Genomic DNA, 14623 nt, shown 5'->3' with positions numbered 1-14623 from the left:
CCTGCAGGTAAGTGCCGTCCAGGTAAAAATTTTCATTTTGCCTGGGTACCCGGCTTAAAAAAATAAATAAATAAATAAATAAAAAGAAGGGCATGGTACAACACTAGTAATTTGTGAAACTGTTTCATGGCTGCTTGTACCCACAGGTCGTAGCATGACCATGAGCACATAATATCCTCCCAGTCATGTCAAAAGCACTGAAGCGGATATGGGCGTCTTTCTGAAGGTAAAGGTTGTGGTTGTACTCCAACAGTCTACTCTCCCTGCACGTATCCCCCCGGCCCCCATAAAGAACATTTTACAGAAGACTTTCAATGCACACACAAAAACAGCTCTGATTACTGCTGTAATCATGACAATTTACCAGTGCTAAGGGTTCAGAAGATCTGAAATAGTAGGTGCTCCTGTAGAGCAACATTCAAGGTTGATCATCTAGATCACAATTACTGTACAATCAAGACTTTTCTGTTTTGGACATACCTCACTGTCAGAGAACCGCTATATAAATAAACTGACAAATGTGTTCACAGCAAAAGCAGAATTCATTATATACACTGTGATAATGGTTATTGTGCTATTCATGGGCGGGCTTTTGGCATTAAAGCTTTCACAATGGACAAAAGTGAGCAAGCTACACATGTTTATTAGGTTAAAGGCAGATTACTAATGTCAAATAAAACTGTATATACGCAAGGCAGGGGAAGTCCAATAGCAGCAATGTCTATACACAAGTGCACATAATAATGTTAAATTATATATTCTCACACATACTGAAAAAGCAATGTTCACAGCTAAATTACAACAGACTCGATGTTGCTTTTTTTCCGTGCATAGACCGAGTTCCCTTTTCTGTGCAAAGGTACCTCTGTGATGGATTAAATACAAAAAATGTAAAATAAAGTACAGATTTTTAGTACGTCTAAGACGTTTGGCCGCAGCCTTTTTGCCGTGACCAAACCGCCGCCACATTCTGCCGGGAAAACTGACCACTGGACAAAGGGCCGCTTTGCATTTTGCCGGAGGGCACCTCTTGCCGCTTCTCCACATCTTTGCTGCCGCCATCTTTAAATGTCCTGACCACCGCTCCGAATGTGAATGCGCCCGGTGTGAACGTACCCACTTAGCAGGTCACTCGGCGCGCCTGCCGGACCCTTTCAGCAGCCACTTTCACATTTGGAGCAGCGGCAGTGACATTTAAAAATGGCAGCACTGATATGTGATGAAGCAGCGAGAGTTGCCCTGCCGTGAAATGCGAAGCGGCAGCAAGTCCAGCGGCGAGTTTTCCCGCAGGCGACTTGCAATGTGGAGGACAGCCGCCGGCAGTTTGGTCGAGGCCAAAAATCTCATTCCACTTTTACCATATTTGTGGTCAAACTCAGTCCTCAAGAGCCACCAACAGGTTAAGGATATCCTTGCTTCAGCATAGGTGGCTCAATTCGAAGGACAGGGCCACGGATTGAGCCACCTGTGCTGAAGCAGGGATATCCATCAAACCTGACCTGCACGTGGCTCATGAGGACAGTTTGACAACCTCTGCTAGACCGTTCATATAAAATTAATCACACAGGTATCTACCAAAATTCCCATGCGCCTTCAGAAGCCTGGTTTCTAACCGAAACGTCACAAAGTTCAAAAGGACAAAATATAGAAAGGAAATTTACATCAAAATTACTCTTGAAAATGAACGGCTGTGACTAACATGCATTATCCTTATAGAATTGTTGCAAATGTATTATTTTTTCTTGTCTGTATCTTTCTTTGCATTTAACATTTACATTTTTTTTTTGGACTTGGCGACTGTGGCATACGACCCACCACTTCATGATCTGTAGATAGAACTAGGGCCGATGTTCATGTTGTGGATCAATTATACATTTGGTCCTATTTTTTTTAAGTTTTACTTTGCTCTTTGCCTCAGTTACTGTGGTTTCCATTAAAAATTTCCATGGGTATAGATCAGTCCACTCCCCGTGGCGACCGATGACATGAGTTTCACATTGGGATGTCATCACACGTCTGAAGGGAAGCTGTGGTACGAAGATGGGGCTTTCTTTTTATTGCCTCTGTACCATGGGCACTGCCTAAAGGATCGTTTATGTTCCAAAACTTTGCATATATAGTGCCCGAAGTGGAGTATCTTACTTTGAAGTTTACTAAAGATCTTTTCACAACAGTGTCTGATGATTTACCATGTAAAGGTTAATGTCATAACACTGCATTTCTGAATTCGTGTTATTTTTGAGAGGACCACAATTTAAGTGACAAACATACAACAATCAAATCATTGTAGATCTAAAAAAAACACCCCCGAAAACATTGTATATGTTTTATCTACCTCAATGATTACTGCAACTTTGTTATCGATGCAGCTAGAAGGACAGACTCGTTTTAGAATTATATGTGTTTAACCAACAATAAATACGACAGAGGAGCAGTTACATGGATAAGTGTTTTCACATTACGGAGATTCTGATATGAGGGACTAAAGTCTTTTGGAGCCAATGTCAGTCTTTGTGCTTTTTTTATATACACAATAATAAGAAAAGTAAACTTTAAAGTGCTGCAGTGAATATCATTAAAGTCATGCAAAAACATAGTACAGTATGTGGTAAAGAAGGGTTTCATCAGTTATGTTTAGCTATACACAAATATGTTAAAAACAATCAGGATTGTATCAGGTGAGATAAGTCGTGCGCGATTTTTTTTTTAATGTTATTAGCGATTTAGATAGCAAAATTAACCATACAATTTATATAAAAAATAAATTTCTTATTAGATCTTTTTGTAGAGCTCAATTACTTGTCCCAGCCATAAGGCAGGCGGAGGGGGGGGGGAGGAGGGGGTGGGAGGCAGGAAACCCAGATATCGAGTAACCATCAGTGAAACCTTCTCCGGGGAGCTGAGAATGCAGAAAGACTGAAGCTAATGAAACTGCAATAACATTTGCACATAGTAAATCCACAAGGAGTGTGCACATGAAATGGATCTGGTGTGAGGCGATGTGCCTGTCCAATTTGCAACATGGTACATTAGAATTAGAAGTCATCCATGAAGAAAAAAGGAAATATGGCCAAGTCTAGAGGGTGAACATTATAAAATAGATTTAAATAAGCGGACACTTAAACCTGCAGTCGTAAGCAGCTCTAATTAATGGTGCAATCCCTTGTAGCTGAAAGTTTCTTTACAGAAGGTTTTATTCTAACAGCTTAACTGGCTTCAACTAATGTGAACAACCTTACAGAAAACATTTTACTGTACAGTACTTCCCTTTGTTTACCCTCAAGTTTGAATGGGGGAGTGTTTGTCAATCAAGTGTTTTCTCTAACCTTAGCCCACCCTGTCTTTGTAAAAGATCCAATAAAGATAATGGGACGATGAGGCCCGTAATACAGTGAGCGCTTGCTGCGCCGGGAGCAAGCGGCAGTGAGCGTGGAGCCGGGCGATAGCGGGGAAGACTCAGAAAAGTAAGTATTCGCGCTGCTACCGCAATGTGTGTGTGTGTGTGTGTGTGTGTGTGTGTGTGTGTGTGTGTGTGTGTGTGTGTGTGTGTGCAATATTAATAATTTATTCTCACAGGATGTCTTTTTTTTACACACACACACACACACACACACACACACACACACACACACACACACACACACACACACACACACAGTACCTTCCAAGCCTGTCGCTCACAGCAGCACGGACCGTACACACAAAACGTGTGTGTCACGTGCTATCGCACAGGCACGCGCGCGCCCACTATATAACTGGCTTGAGAGAGGAGGGATTTTGCCTGTGCAAACTGCTGATGCATACAACGACAACTCATTAGCCAGAGGAAATGACACTCCTTACAAATCTATTTTACCTGGTCTACCAAAATAAACACCTTAATAGATAAAAATAGTTACCAGATTTTACCTATTAAACAGGTTGCTTCCTTTGGTTCCTTTTGTCTCTAGCACAAAGTGAATCTTTAAATACAACAGGGTAAGTTTCCTAACACCTGTTAAGCTAGTTTGGAAACAAGAAAAGTTAAGTTTCAAAGAACCATAAAAATGTAATCGGTTTAGAAAAAAAATGTTTTGTGACCACTTCTGTTGCCGGCGCCTCTGGCAGCCGAGCAGTTAAATAAAAGGCACACTACTTTTTTCCCTTTACATAGAAATTGATCTGCAATGTAAAGTCAGCAAAAAGGGAAAACATTTTAATAGAATCAAGAATTACTTTAGTTCATTTGAAGGCAGAGCAGGAAAGAAAAAAATAAAGACATTGCTTTAGTACCCTGGTAGTTACGCTACAAATGTCTGTAAGGATTTGTAATCCTGCACACCCACTCTTTGGCATACCTGGTACAAACAATGGCAAACACTGCGGAGTTGAGTAGGGAACTCATGTGTGGAGTTTATAATGGCATGGAAGAACTTCTCCGTCATTTGCAGCAGCAAACGCTGGTTTTCTTCAAGGATTTCGACCCCGTCCAACCTTTAAAAACACAATTACATTCCCGATACAGAGAAGAAAGAAACCCATTTTTCTATGTGCATGTAATGAAGCACATTTGTTATACTGACCTATATGAATGTGGGAGCGGTTATAAAGGAGGTTTACAAAGTTCACATGGCAGCTGACTAACAATGGGAGTTTACGAACAAATCTACTGAACAGTATAATTGAATGAAAATGCATTTTCACTTAAACTGTAAACAGAGATAATATTTTACAACTTTGGTGACACGCAGCATGCACGTGTTTAGTGGCTTCAAAAAATACTTACACCTGAGCAACATAAGTGTTTGCCACGCAAGCCAAACTGTAAAGTCCTCTGAGACATTATTCTATAGTGCATTTAAACTACTTTACTTTTACAGAATCGTAAATTTGTAAGAGCTCTTTGTTTTTCCTTTTTCCTCGCAAACACTTTTTCCAAGACATTGCTGCGCTAAAAGATGCAAAAGCTGCACTAAGCCGTTCCTGCAGTAACGAGGACGTCCACAGAGAAGTAAAAATGCAGGCCTTTAAAAAAAATGATCATATCAAGTGTTTCTATCTTACGCATATTAGACAGGAGCGAACCAGTGGAAGCGGCCTAGGAGACACACCCCTTTTGTGAGCTCGTCACTGTCAAAAGTCACAAAAAGGGATGTGCCTCAGGGCCCCTTCCACCAATCCACTCAATCTGCACAATATTGAACATTTTCATAAAATTTGGAGGGGGGAACAAATTAAAAGAAATTCTATCCCTGGAAGAATATTTGTTTGCCAATTCCTATAATTTGTGACATGCGCCACGGCCTCAAAACATTTATGCCTGTTCCCATGCAAAAAGGAAACCTCCTCAAACCTTGTAGAGTCGACCTCAAAACTGACATGCTGCCACTCAGACGATGTAATAATTGTCCTTAGCAAAGGTTCCAAGAGTTTCTGCAGATATGTGGCACCATACACCTAGAGAGACAACATATGTGTGAAGGCAGTTGGCAACATGCAGGAATGAAGAGAGACACTGATTGCAGGTAAAAAACATTTCTGCCCACTTTATCTTCATGTAAATAGTTAACACATTTTATCACAGGCTTTCCCCCCCCCCCGCGTCTCAGATAAACTGCTGTAACATCAAATGTATTTACTAAAGTCACAACTATCCCCTTCAGTGGTACTCATTTTATAGTATCTGCATCTAACACCCTCCAGCTTCAGTGCATGGACCTCCTAATTTTGAATTCTACACTTTTCTTCAGGTGGCCGACATTTGACTGCTATCCAATTAACATCTGCGTGTCTGGGGATTATATAGCACTATCAAAATCCTGTACTTGTATTGACAGCAAAACAGAACGTACAAAGTATATAATGCTAATAACAAAATATTTATAAAAGTCAACATTTATCAAGGATGATAAACAATGTGTGACGCAACGTGTCTATACTGTAAGTGGTGAAGAGTTCAAGGTTAGCCATCTGCAATGTTGGATAAACAGCTTCTATAGATACTCTAGCTGGATTATTTCAACACTTGACATTGGATTAAATACGCACCTTAAAACAAAAAGTCATGATTTTACTAGCCAAGCTGTTTCCTCTGAAAAGCGTCTGCATGGAGTCTGCCAGCTCGACTTCTTTAGAAAACATGTTCCACAGAAGCTGATATAGCAGATGTCGGGAATCAAAGAGAGTCACGAGGACACGAGCGAGCTCATCCTAAATAAAATAAAAAAAACGGAACAAAAAATATTTTTATCGAGATGTTAAACACACTAGTTTAATGACATAGTAGATGAGGTTGAAAAGAGACATACATCCATCAAGTTCAACCTATGCTAAATTTAGACGACAGATACTTTATCCTATATGTATACTTCCTTACTGATCAAGAGGAAGGCAAACAAAAAACCCCAGTGACATATCATCCTATGATATCTCATAAGGAGAAAAATAAATTCCTTCCTGACTCCAAGAATTGGCAAACCGGATTAATCCCTGGATCAACATCTTTCCCATATATACTTATTTGGTATATCCCTGTATTCCTTTCCTTTCTAAAAAAAAAAAATCTCCAACTTCTTTTGCACAAATCTATTGTATCTGCTATTACAGTCTCCATGGGTAATGAATTCCACATTTTAACTGCCCTTACTGTAAAGAACCCTTTCCTTTGTTGCTGGTGAAATCTCCTTTCCTCCAACCTTAAGGGATGGCCCCGAGTCCTTTGTGCTGCCCGTGGGATGAATAGTTCTTTTGAAAGCTCCTTGTACTGTCCCCGAATATATTTGTATATAGTTATCATATCCCCTCTTAGACGACTCTTTTCTAATGTAAATCAATCTAATTTAGCTAGCCTCTCCTCAGGAAGCACGTTCTATAGTGCCGGGCGCGTGCTACGCCGTGCGCGCGCACGGATTTTTAGTTGGCTGACGTCAGTCAGCCTTTCTATAGAAGGGCCGCGCGCGCGCACGGCAGGGAGAGGGTAGCAGACAGACAGCGGCAAAGATGAAGAAATTCATCTTTTCGCGCCGCTACCTGGCTCAAATGTATATGTATGTATGTATGTATGCGTGCGTGGGTGCGTGGGTCAAGGATTGTAAAACAAAAAAAAAAATATTTATTAGATTTTTTTTAAAGAAAAAAAAAAAAATATTTATTAGATTTTTTTTAAAGAAAAAAAAAAAAGTTTATCTAGGACTTACTTTCACTCACACAACCCATTCACACACATACTCACATACACACTAACCTGCAGCTCCCTGCTTTATATACATGAAAAGCATGCGGCACGTGCATGCGCGGCCGCATGCTGTATAGAACAGCCCTAAGTTAGATTGTCCATCCCCTTTATTAATTTGGTGGCTCTTCTCTGCACTCTCTCTAGTTCCATAATGTCTTTTCTAAGGCGTGGTGCCCAAAATTGTACTCCATATTCAAGGTGTGGTCTTACTAATGCTTTGTAAAGGGGCATAATTATGTTTACTTCCCTTCCATCCATTGCCCGTTTAATGCAAGATAAGATCTTGTTTGCCTTTGCAGCTACTGCATGACTTTGGGCACTATTGCTAAGCCTGCTGTCTACAAGCACTCCTAAATCCTTCTCCATTAAGGATTCCCCCAATTTATCCCCATTTAATTTGTAAGTCGCCTGTTTATTCTTGCTTCCCAAATGCATAACCTTACATTTATCTGTATTAAACCTCATCTGCCATTTACCTGCCCAAGTTTCCAGTCTCTCCAAGTCCTTCTGGAGAGAAATTACATCCTGCTCTGATTCTACTACCTTACACAATTTAGTATCATCAGCAAAGATGGACCTCAAGGTCATTAATAAACAAGTTAAAAAGCAGGGGTCCCAGTATCGATCCCTGAGGTACTCCACTCACGACTTTAGCCCAACCTGAAAAAGTTCCATTTATGACAACTCGCTGTTGTCTGTCCTTCAACCAGTTTTCAATCCAGGTGCATATATTTTTACGGAGTCCAATTTGCTTTATTTTGTACACCAACCTCTGGTGTGAAACCGTATCAAAAGCCTTTGCAAAGTCCAAGTAGACCACATCAACTGCATTACCCTGGTCTAAATTCCTACTTACCTCAAAGAAACAAGTAAGGTTAGTTTGGTATGATCTATCCTTCATAAATCCACGCTGACCATTACTAATAATTTTGTTTTCCATTAGGTATTCCTGAATATTATCCCATATTAAACCTTCAAGTAGCTTCCCCACTATTGAAGTCAGGCTTATAGGTCTGTAATTGTGACGATGCTCGTCTCTGATCAGGAAGCGGACCCGCAGGGCTGAGGTAGGGATGCAAATAAACCGACCAGAGCCCAGGGACACAGTCCAGTAAGAGTATCCATAGTCGGTAAGCCGGCAGGGGTCAGGGCTGGCGGCAGAGGTGCAGAATCCAGGCACCAGGCAAAGTGTCAGGGCAGGCAGCAAGGTCGGGGTCATGGTCCGGGGTCAGCAACAGGGAAGTCACATGGATAGGCAAACCACAGCAATAGGCAAGCCACACGGAAGCCTCAGGAATGGGGAAGGCACAGGAAGAAGGCTCAGGAACTAGAGCTACCCTCCTGTCTTGCCACCCCCCCCCCCCCTCCGCAGCATTGGAGCACCCACAACTATGTATTGGGAGGGGTGAGGGGGAGGAAACGAGCGCCGGGGACCGGGGGGGGGGGGCACGAGCACCGGGGGGTGATGCAGGAGAGTGATGGGGGATGGAGAGTGATGTGGGGTGGGCAGGGGGGTTGGAGAGTGATGTGGGGTGCAGGAGGGGTGGAGTGATGTGGGGTGTAGGGGGGGAGACGGCAGCTGTGAATGGGGGGGGAAAGGAGGTGTGAAAGGGGGGGAACGGAGCAGTGAATGGGGGGGCCGCAGCGCTGTGAACAGGGGGCGGGTGCCCGAGCAATGAACGGCGGTGGCGGGGGGGAAATGGAGCTGTGAAGGGGGGAGGGGAGCAGAGAGAGGGGGAGCGCCAACATTTCATCCTGGGCAACGCCGAGTATATCAGCTAGTTCCTTATAATTCTGATACGATTCCTCCGTCCCTTCTGACTTTAAGAATCTAAACACCTTTCTCTTCCATTTCCTCCCCTACCTGTTTATTTAGACACATTGGTTTTGACTTATTTCTTTTATACTTATTACCCACGGGTATACACTGATGAGTGTGCTTTCTTAATGTTCTAAAGACTGCCCATTTATCTTCTACATTTTTCACTGCAAAAACATTAAGCCAATGTATTACTACTAGATTAGTCCTCAGTTTATTAAAATCTGCCTTTCTAAAGTTTAAGGTCTTTGTTGAAACCAAGTAATCTGTTTTTTGATAATTTATTTCAAATGAGACCATGTTATGATCACTGTTACCCAAATGTTCCAGAACTTGAATATTTGCTATTACTTCTACATTGTTTGATATGACCAAATCCAGTACTGCCCCTCTCCTGGTTGGTTCCTCAATAATTTGGGTCATACAATTGTCTTTAAGCACCACCAAAAACCTGTTTCCTTTTGTTGTAATGCTAATCTCATTGCCCCAGTCTATGTCCGGATAATTAAAATCACCCATTATGCAAACATGACTTAGTTTTGATGCCTTCTCCAATTGCAAAAGTATTTTAGCTTCCTCAATCTCACAGATATTTGGTGGTTTCTAGCATATCCCTACAAACATTTTCTTTGTACTTATACCGAAGATTAAGCAAACTTCTCTAAGAAAATAATGGCGAATGACTGCTGAACAATGTTTGGAGCGATGTGGTCCAGCAGAAACTTAGGAAGACTCCTAAACCTTTCAAACATGTTAAAAGCTGATGATTTAATTATTTCAATGTTAAGTGGTCAACAACTAAAAAATGCTACTCAGCAGTTACTTACCCACTGTGAGCAAGGAACCACATTTGCTAAAGCCATGGCAATGGGTAGTTCTCCTTGATCGCCCATCATCGTGACCAATTCTACTAGTCTCTCAAAGCGAACAGCCAGTACAGTTTCAGCTAGTGTGTCAAACTCTGTCCCCTGCTGCAGAATTTTTGTGAGGACTTCCATAAATGTAGCTCTCGTCTGCAGATCCTTGTGATAGCCCAAACCTAAAGACAAGAACAAGTGTAACCATCTTGCCATTGAACAAGCTTTTTTTTAAAAAAAAAATTCCATAGTCACATACATGTACCTGGGAATGCATTATAAAGCTTTGTGATTTTCATCAGAGAAAGAATGCTACAGACTTGGTCAGACTTAGGCTAAGGCCCCGCTCCCTCAGTCAGCGCGCCCGCACTGCATACAGGCGGGGCGCTGACAGAAACAGACCGCGATATGCGGTCTGTAGGGAGCCGGAGTGGGGCGGGAGTGGGAGGGAGGGGGGCGGGATCTGGTCGTGGTGCCATCCACCCCACCCCCACACACACACACATACACACACACATACACACACACACACACTTTAACCCGCAGCTCCTTCCCTGTTCCCCGCCCAATGCGCCTCCCATCTAGCTCCTTCCCTCCTCTCCTCCCCATTGGCTGACTCGCGTACCACGTGACACGTCAGCGCCAAAATTCACAAGATTCTTGCAGCATCGGCCGGCTGACGCGTCACAGTACGTAGTCAGCCCTGCCGGAAGGAGGAGCGGGGGCAGGGACCATTCGGAAAGGGGTCTGGTGGTTCGCGGCCGCGCGCCCCGCCAGACGCAGCAGGTTCGCAGCCTTAAGGTTTTCGTAGCCACAATTGCTTGTGGTGCTGTTACCGCGTGTGATTAATAGCAAGGATTAACACTGCAGGGGTCCCTGCTGCTGAATGGGACACCCGCAGCGTTAATTCTTCAGACAATCAGCACAACAACTGTACAGTCTGAATGAGCAGCGCAGAGGTAGACAGCACACTCAGAAGCAGTCTCTGCGAGTGCCGTGTATCCCAGAGCAGCTCTGAAGGTAAGAAGCAGTCTCTGTGTCTGTCCAACACCTTGATGTGTAGATGACCCTTCCCCTCAATATCCGACTAGCACCCTCTCTATCCACCTTTAAGACCCACCCTAAGACACACTTGCTTAAAGAAGCATATAAGTAGCACCGTAGATATTACTAGACATGATACATAAAGCTTGGCCCCCTGCAGAAGCACTTACCAAAATGCCCTTATATTGTCTCTGTACGTTCCTCCTACATACCAATTAGATTGTAAGCTCCTCGGATCAGGGACTCCTCTTCCTAAATGTTACGTCTATGTCTGAAGCACTTGTTCCCATGACCTATTATTTATATTATTTGTTATTAATATGATTACCATGTGTATTACTACTGTGAAGCGCTATGTACATTTATGGTGCTATACAAATAAAGACATACAATAAGCAAATTTGATCGTATAGTGTTCCTCCTCATGACATAGCTAACCATATTCGATCATCTACATCAGGGGTGCGTAAACTGGGGGGCACACCAGATTTTTTTTTTGGAGGGGAGGACGGGACACGCCACGGCGGTTAAAGGCCCCACGCTCTTTCCCAAAGCATTTAAATTAAATGCCAGAGGACTGCGCAAGGCTCTGTAAGATTGAGATTATAGTAGGCGCGACGAAGCGCATGGCGTCCCACGCGCATGTCGTCCGAGTGATGGGTGCATTGCAATGGAGCGATTGGGGAGGCGTCACCAGGCTGGTTCGCCCTCATTGACTGAACCGCTCACGCGAAAAAAAAAAAGAATTATTTGTAGCTTGAAAAATCTGCATCGCATCCGCACGCACTATGGCCACCCTCATTGTCTTCCACTGATTTGTTTCCGAGGCACGCGCTATCGCGGATACTATAATCGCGGCCTAACTCGCATACCTTGACTCAGACTGCTTCGGGCGATGCGTTGCCATGGCAACGTGACGTCACATGACCACGCGGCGTCATTTGACACTTTCGACTAGGTAAGGGGGGTGCGCGAACAGGGGGAAAAGTTTGCGCATCACTGATACATCAACTGGTTGGACAGATACAGACTACTTCTTACCTTCAGAGCTGCTCTGGGATACGCGGCACTCACAGAGACTGCTTCTGAGTGTGCTGTCTACCTCTGCGCAGATACTTCAGACTGACTGGCCTGGGAGGATTAATGCTGCGGGGGTCCCATTCCAAAGCAGGGACTCCCGCAGCGCTAACCATCCCGGGCCACAAAACGTACTGTTTTTGGTGCCGCGGCTTTTCGCATATTGGTCTGCGGCCCCAAAAACAGTAAGTCTGGCCACATCTGTAGATCTCTTCTCCTGAGGGAGTAACAGAGCTGTCAGGTCAAAGAGGTCAACTTGCAAAATAAAACAAACACTTGTGAAGAATTAACACAAACATGTTAATACTGCCTCACCTATAGAGTGCATAAGACCACTATCCACATTGGCATTCAGTAAATTAGACATGGCTAGGACCGTACAGTGTCGTAGGGAAGCCAGTCTCCGAGACATCCCTCTCTTCCTGCCACCAGTCTGGGCCCCATCATCTTCAACTTCACTGCAGTCATTTAGAAGATTCATAAATAGGGTGAAGTATCTAAAGAAAAGAAACCACACGTGTATAGAAACCTACGCTTTATGATCAAAAGTTTAAACTCTAACCAGTAAACATGCATGTTTTAAATGTGATCTTCCGTACCTATTTAAAAGTTTATTTGCTCACTTGAGAGCATACATATGCATATGTTGGCTATAAGGCCCTGAAAGACAACTACAAACACTCACGAGCCACAAAAAATATACTGATGTGCTATGCGCTTCAAGATTAAAGGCCTACCGTTTACGTCTTTAAAACCGCAAACTTGCATATGCATATTTATATACAGAGAGAGCGCTTAGGCATGTTTCTGTACAAAGGTTCAGATGTTGCAGGTTGCTAAGCAACAACAGCAAGGAGGAGAGGAGAGACAGCAAGGAGGAGGAGGAAACAGATGCATGGAATGGAGAGCAGTGTGCATATTGGGCAAGAGGGAGTGCAAAGAGAGGGGAGGAGAGACAGCGAGTAGGAAACAAACACAGCAGGGAAAGGAGGAGATAGTTGAGATGAGTAGGAGAGGAGGGAGTAGTGTGCACAGAGATGAGCAGACACAGGAAGGCAAGGAGTGCAAAGAGTAGCAGAGCTGATGCAGGAGAGAGAACGGTGGGGAAGAGGGGACCAGAGACAGCAAGACATTACAGGGAGGGTTGAAAACAAAGTAATTAATAACCTTTAAGACCTACTAGATCATCGTATGGTACGCCGGGTACAGTTCGTGTTTAATAACCATCTAACCCCAACAGTGCTTCCCTGCTTTCTCCTGTTATCAGACACAGCAGTGTTCAACATTTGTTGCCTGTTTGCAACACACTAAAGGAAAGGCTGTGCTATAAGTGGCAGCTGAAGAGCAGTCTCTTCTGCTGTTTTTCACTCCTGCCTCAACTAGATATTAAAAACTGCATTGATTACGAAATGATATCGATTTACCAATTTAAGCAATGATAAAAGCTTACTTGAGAAATAACTGGGATTTGGCTTCCATTAACTCCACCCCATCGCCCTCTTCAGGTTGCAGCGGTAAGCCTGCAAGAAGAGAAACTACAGCTTCCATGCTTGCCTGGTCCAGATCTCTGCAAAGAAAAAGCAGGTGATGGATAACATAGCATGACTTCCTGTAGCAACAATCTAGAGCATGTTAAAGTCAGTTGCAAATGCGGGCAAGGGCTTGGAATAGAACAGAGTTGATCTCCTAGATATACATGCTCACCATAACGATTTCTACAACCACAACATTTTAAATAAACTACCTGGTTAGGCATTTTACGTCCTCATCTGCAGCTTGGTTAGACGTTCCCATTACCCAGTCAGTCAGATACTCCACCATCTTGTTTCTACCGGCATACAAAAGTGTGAAATCAGCTCTCAAACATTAACGTTTCTCTTTCAGATCATTAAGATGTAACACTAGGATTGCAGTATCCAACAAAGTTTCTTTTGAAATAAAAAGGGTAAATTAAAATACAAGAAAAGCAGTGACATCAAAAGCAAACACAAGCATCTAAAAAAAATAAAATGTAATTACGTTTAAAAAGTCATCCTCAATGAACTATACTTTCTGTCACCGAGTAACATGGATCAAACGTTGCAAAAGATGAAACTCATAATGAACATGTGTAATACATTGCATATGCATACTAATTTGTCGAGAACACGTGATAATACATTATTGCAAGCAGAGAAATCTGATTATCACGACAAAAGCTGCAATTTACACAGGTCGAGGGAAATTACTAATGTGTACATTGCAGTTATAGTCGTTGAGGGGGATTTCTATCACACCAATAAATTAATATCCATGCATGAGAACCACAGGTACTGCCCATAAACTGAATGACAGGAAACATACTGTACAGACAGGTTGGTTCCTCACCTAAACTTCATCTCTTGACAGAAGGAGAGGTCATCTCTTCTTTCCATCATCACCTCCACCAGCTGACAGAGCTTTGTCTTTATCTGGATAGCATGCACCAAGTTCCCCAGCACACGTACATATCTGTGGAGAAAACGATTATTATAATGTTTTTCAAATGTATCCATGAGAGCAAGAATGTACTAAGCCACGCCACACCACATTGTTTTCGCCAAGAACAGTAAATATGGCCACAACAGTAGCTTA

The 14623-nt window shown here is 43.0% G+C and overlaps 1 protein-coding gene across 14 annotated transcripts in view; it reads right to left on the bottom strand.

Annotated features, from left to right (window-relative positions):
* NF1 (neurofibromin 1) overlaps positions 1-14623 on the bottom strand; it is a 197324-nt gene that overhangs the window by 92193 nt on the left and 90508 nt on the right. For all 14 annotated transcript variants that reach the window (XM_075590031.1, XM_075590030.1, XM_075590036.1 and 11 more), the window contains 8 exons: positions 14378-14500; positions 13755-13838; positions 13461-13577; positions 12326-12507; positions 9860-10071; positions 6028-6189; positions 5333-5436; positions 4338-4473 (listed from right to left, as the gene is read on the bottom strand). In XM_075590031.1, the coding sequence (XP_075446146.1) occupies positions 4338-4473; positions 5333-5436; positions 6028-6189; positions 9860-10071; positions 12326-12507; positions 13461-13577; positions 13755-13838; positions 14378-14500 (1120 nt within the window). The remainder of the gene's footprint in view (positions 1-4337; positions 4474-5332; positions 5437-6027; positions 6190-9859; positions 10072-12325; positions 12508-13460; positions 13578-13754; positions 13839-14377; positions 14501-14623) is intronic.

The sequence above is a fragment of the Ascaphus truei genome, chromosome 3, assembly GCF_040206685.1.
Source record: "Ascaphus truei isolate aAscTru1 chromosome 3, aAscTru1.hap1, whole genome shotgun sequence".
Taxonomy (NCBI): Eukaryota; Metazoa; Chordata; class Amphibia; order Anura; family Ascaphidae; genus Ascaphus; species Ascaphus truei.
Note: the sequence above shows the minus strand (reverse complement) of the source record. Positions and strands in the feature narration are given on the sequence as shown.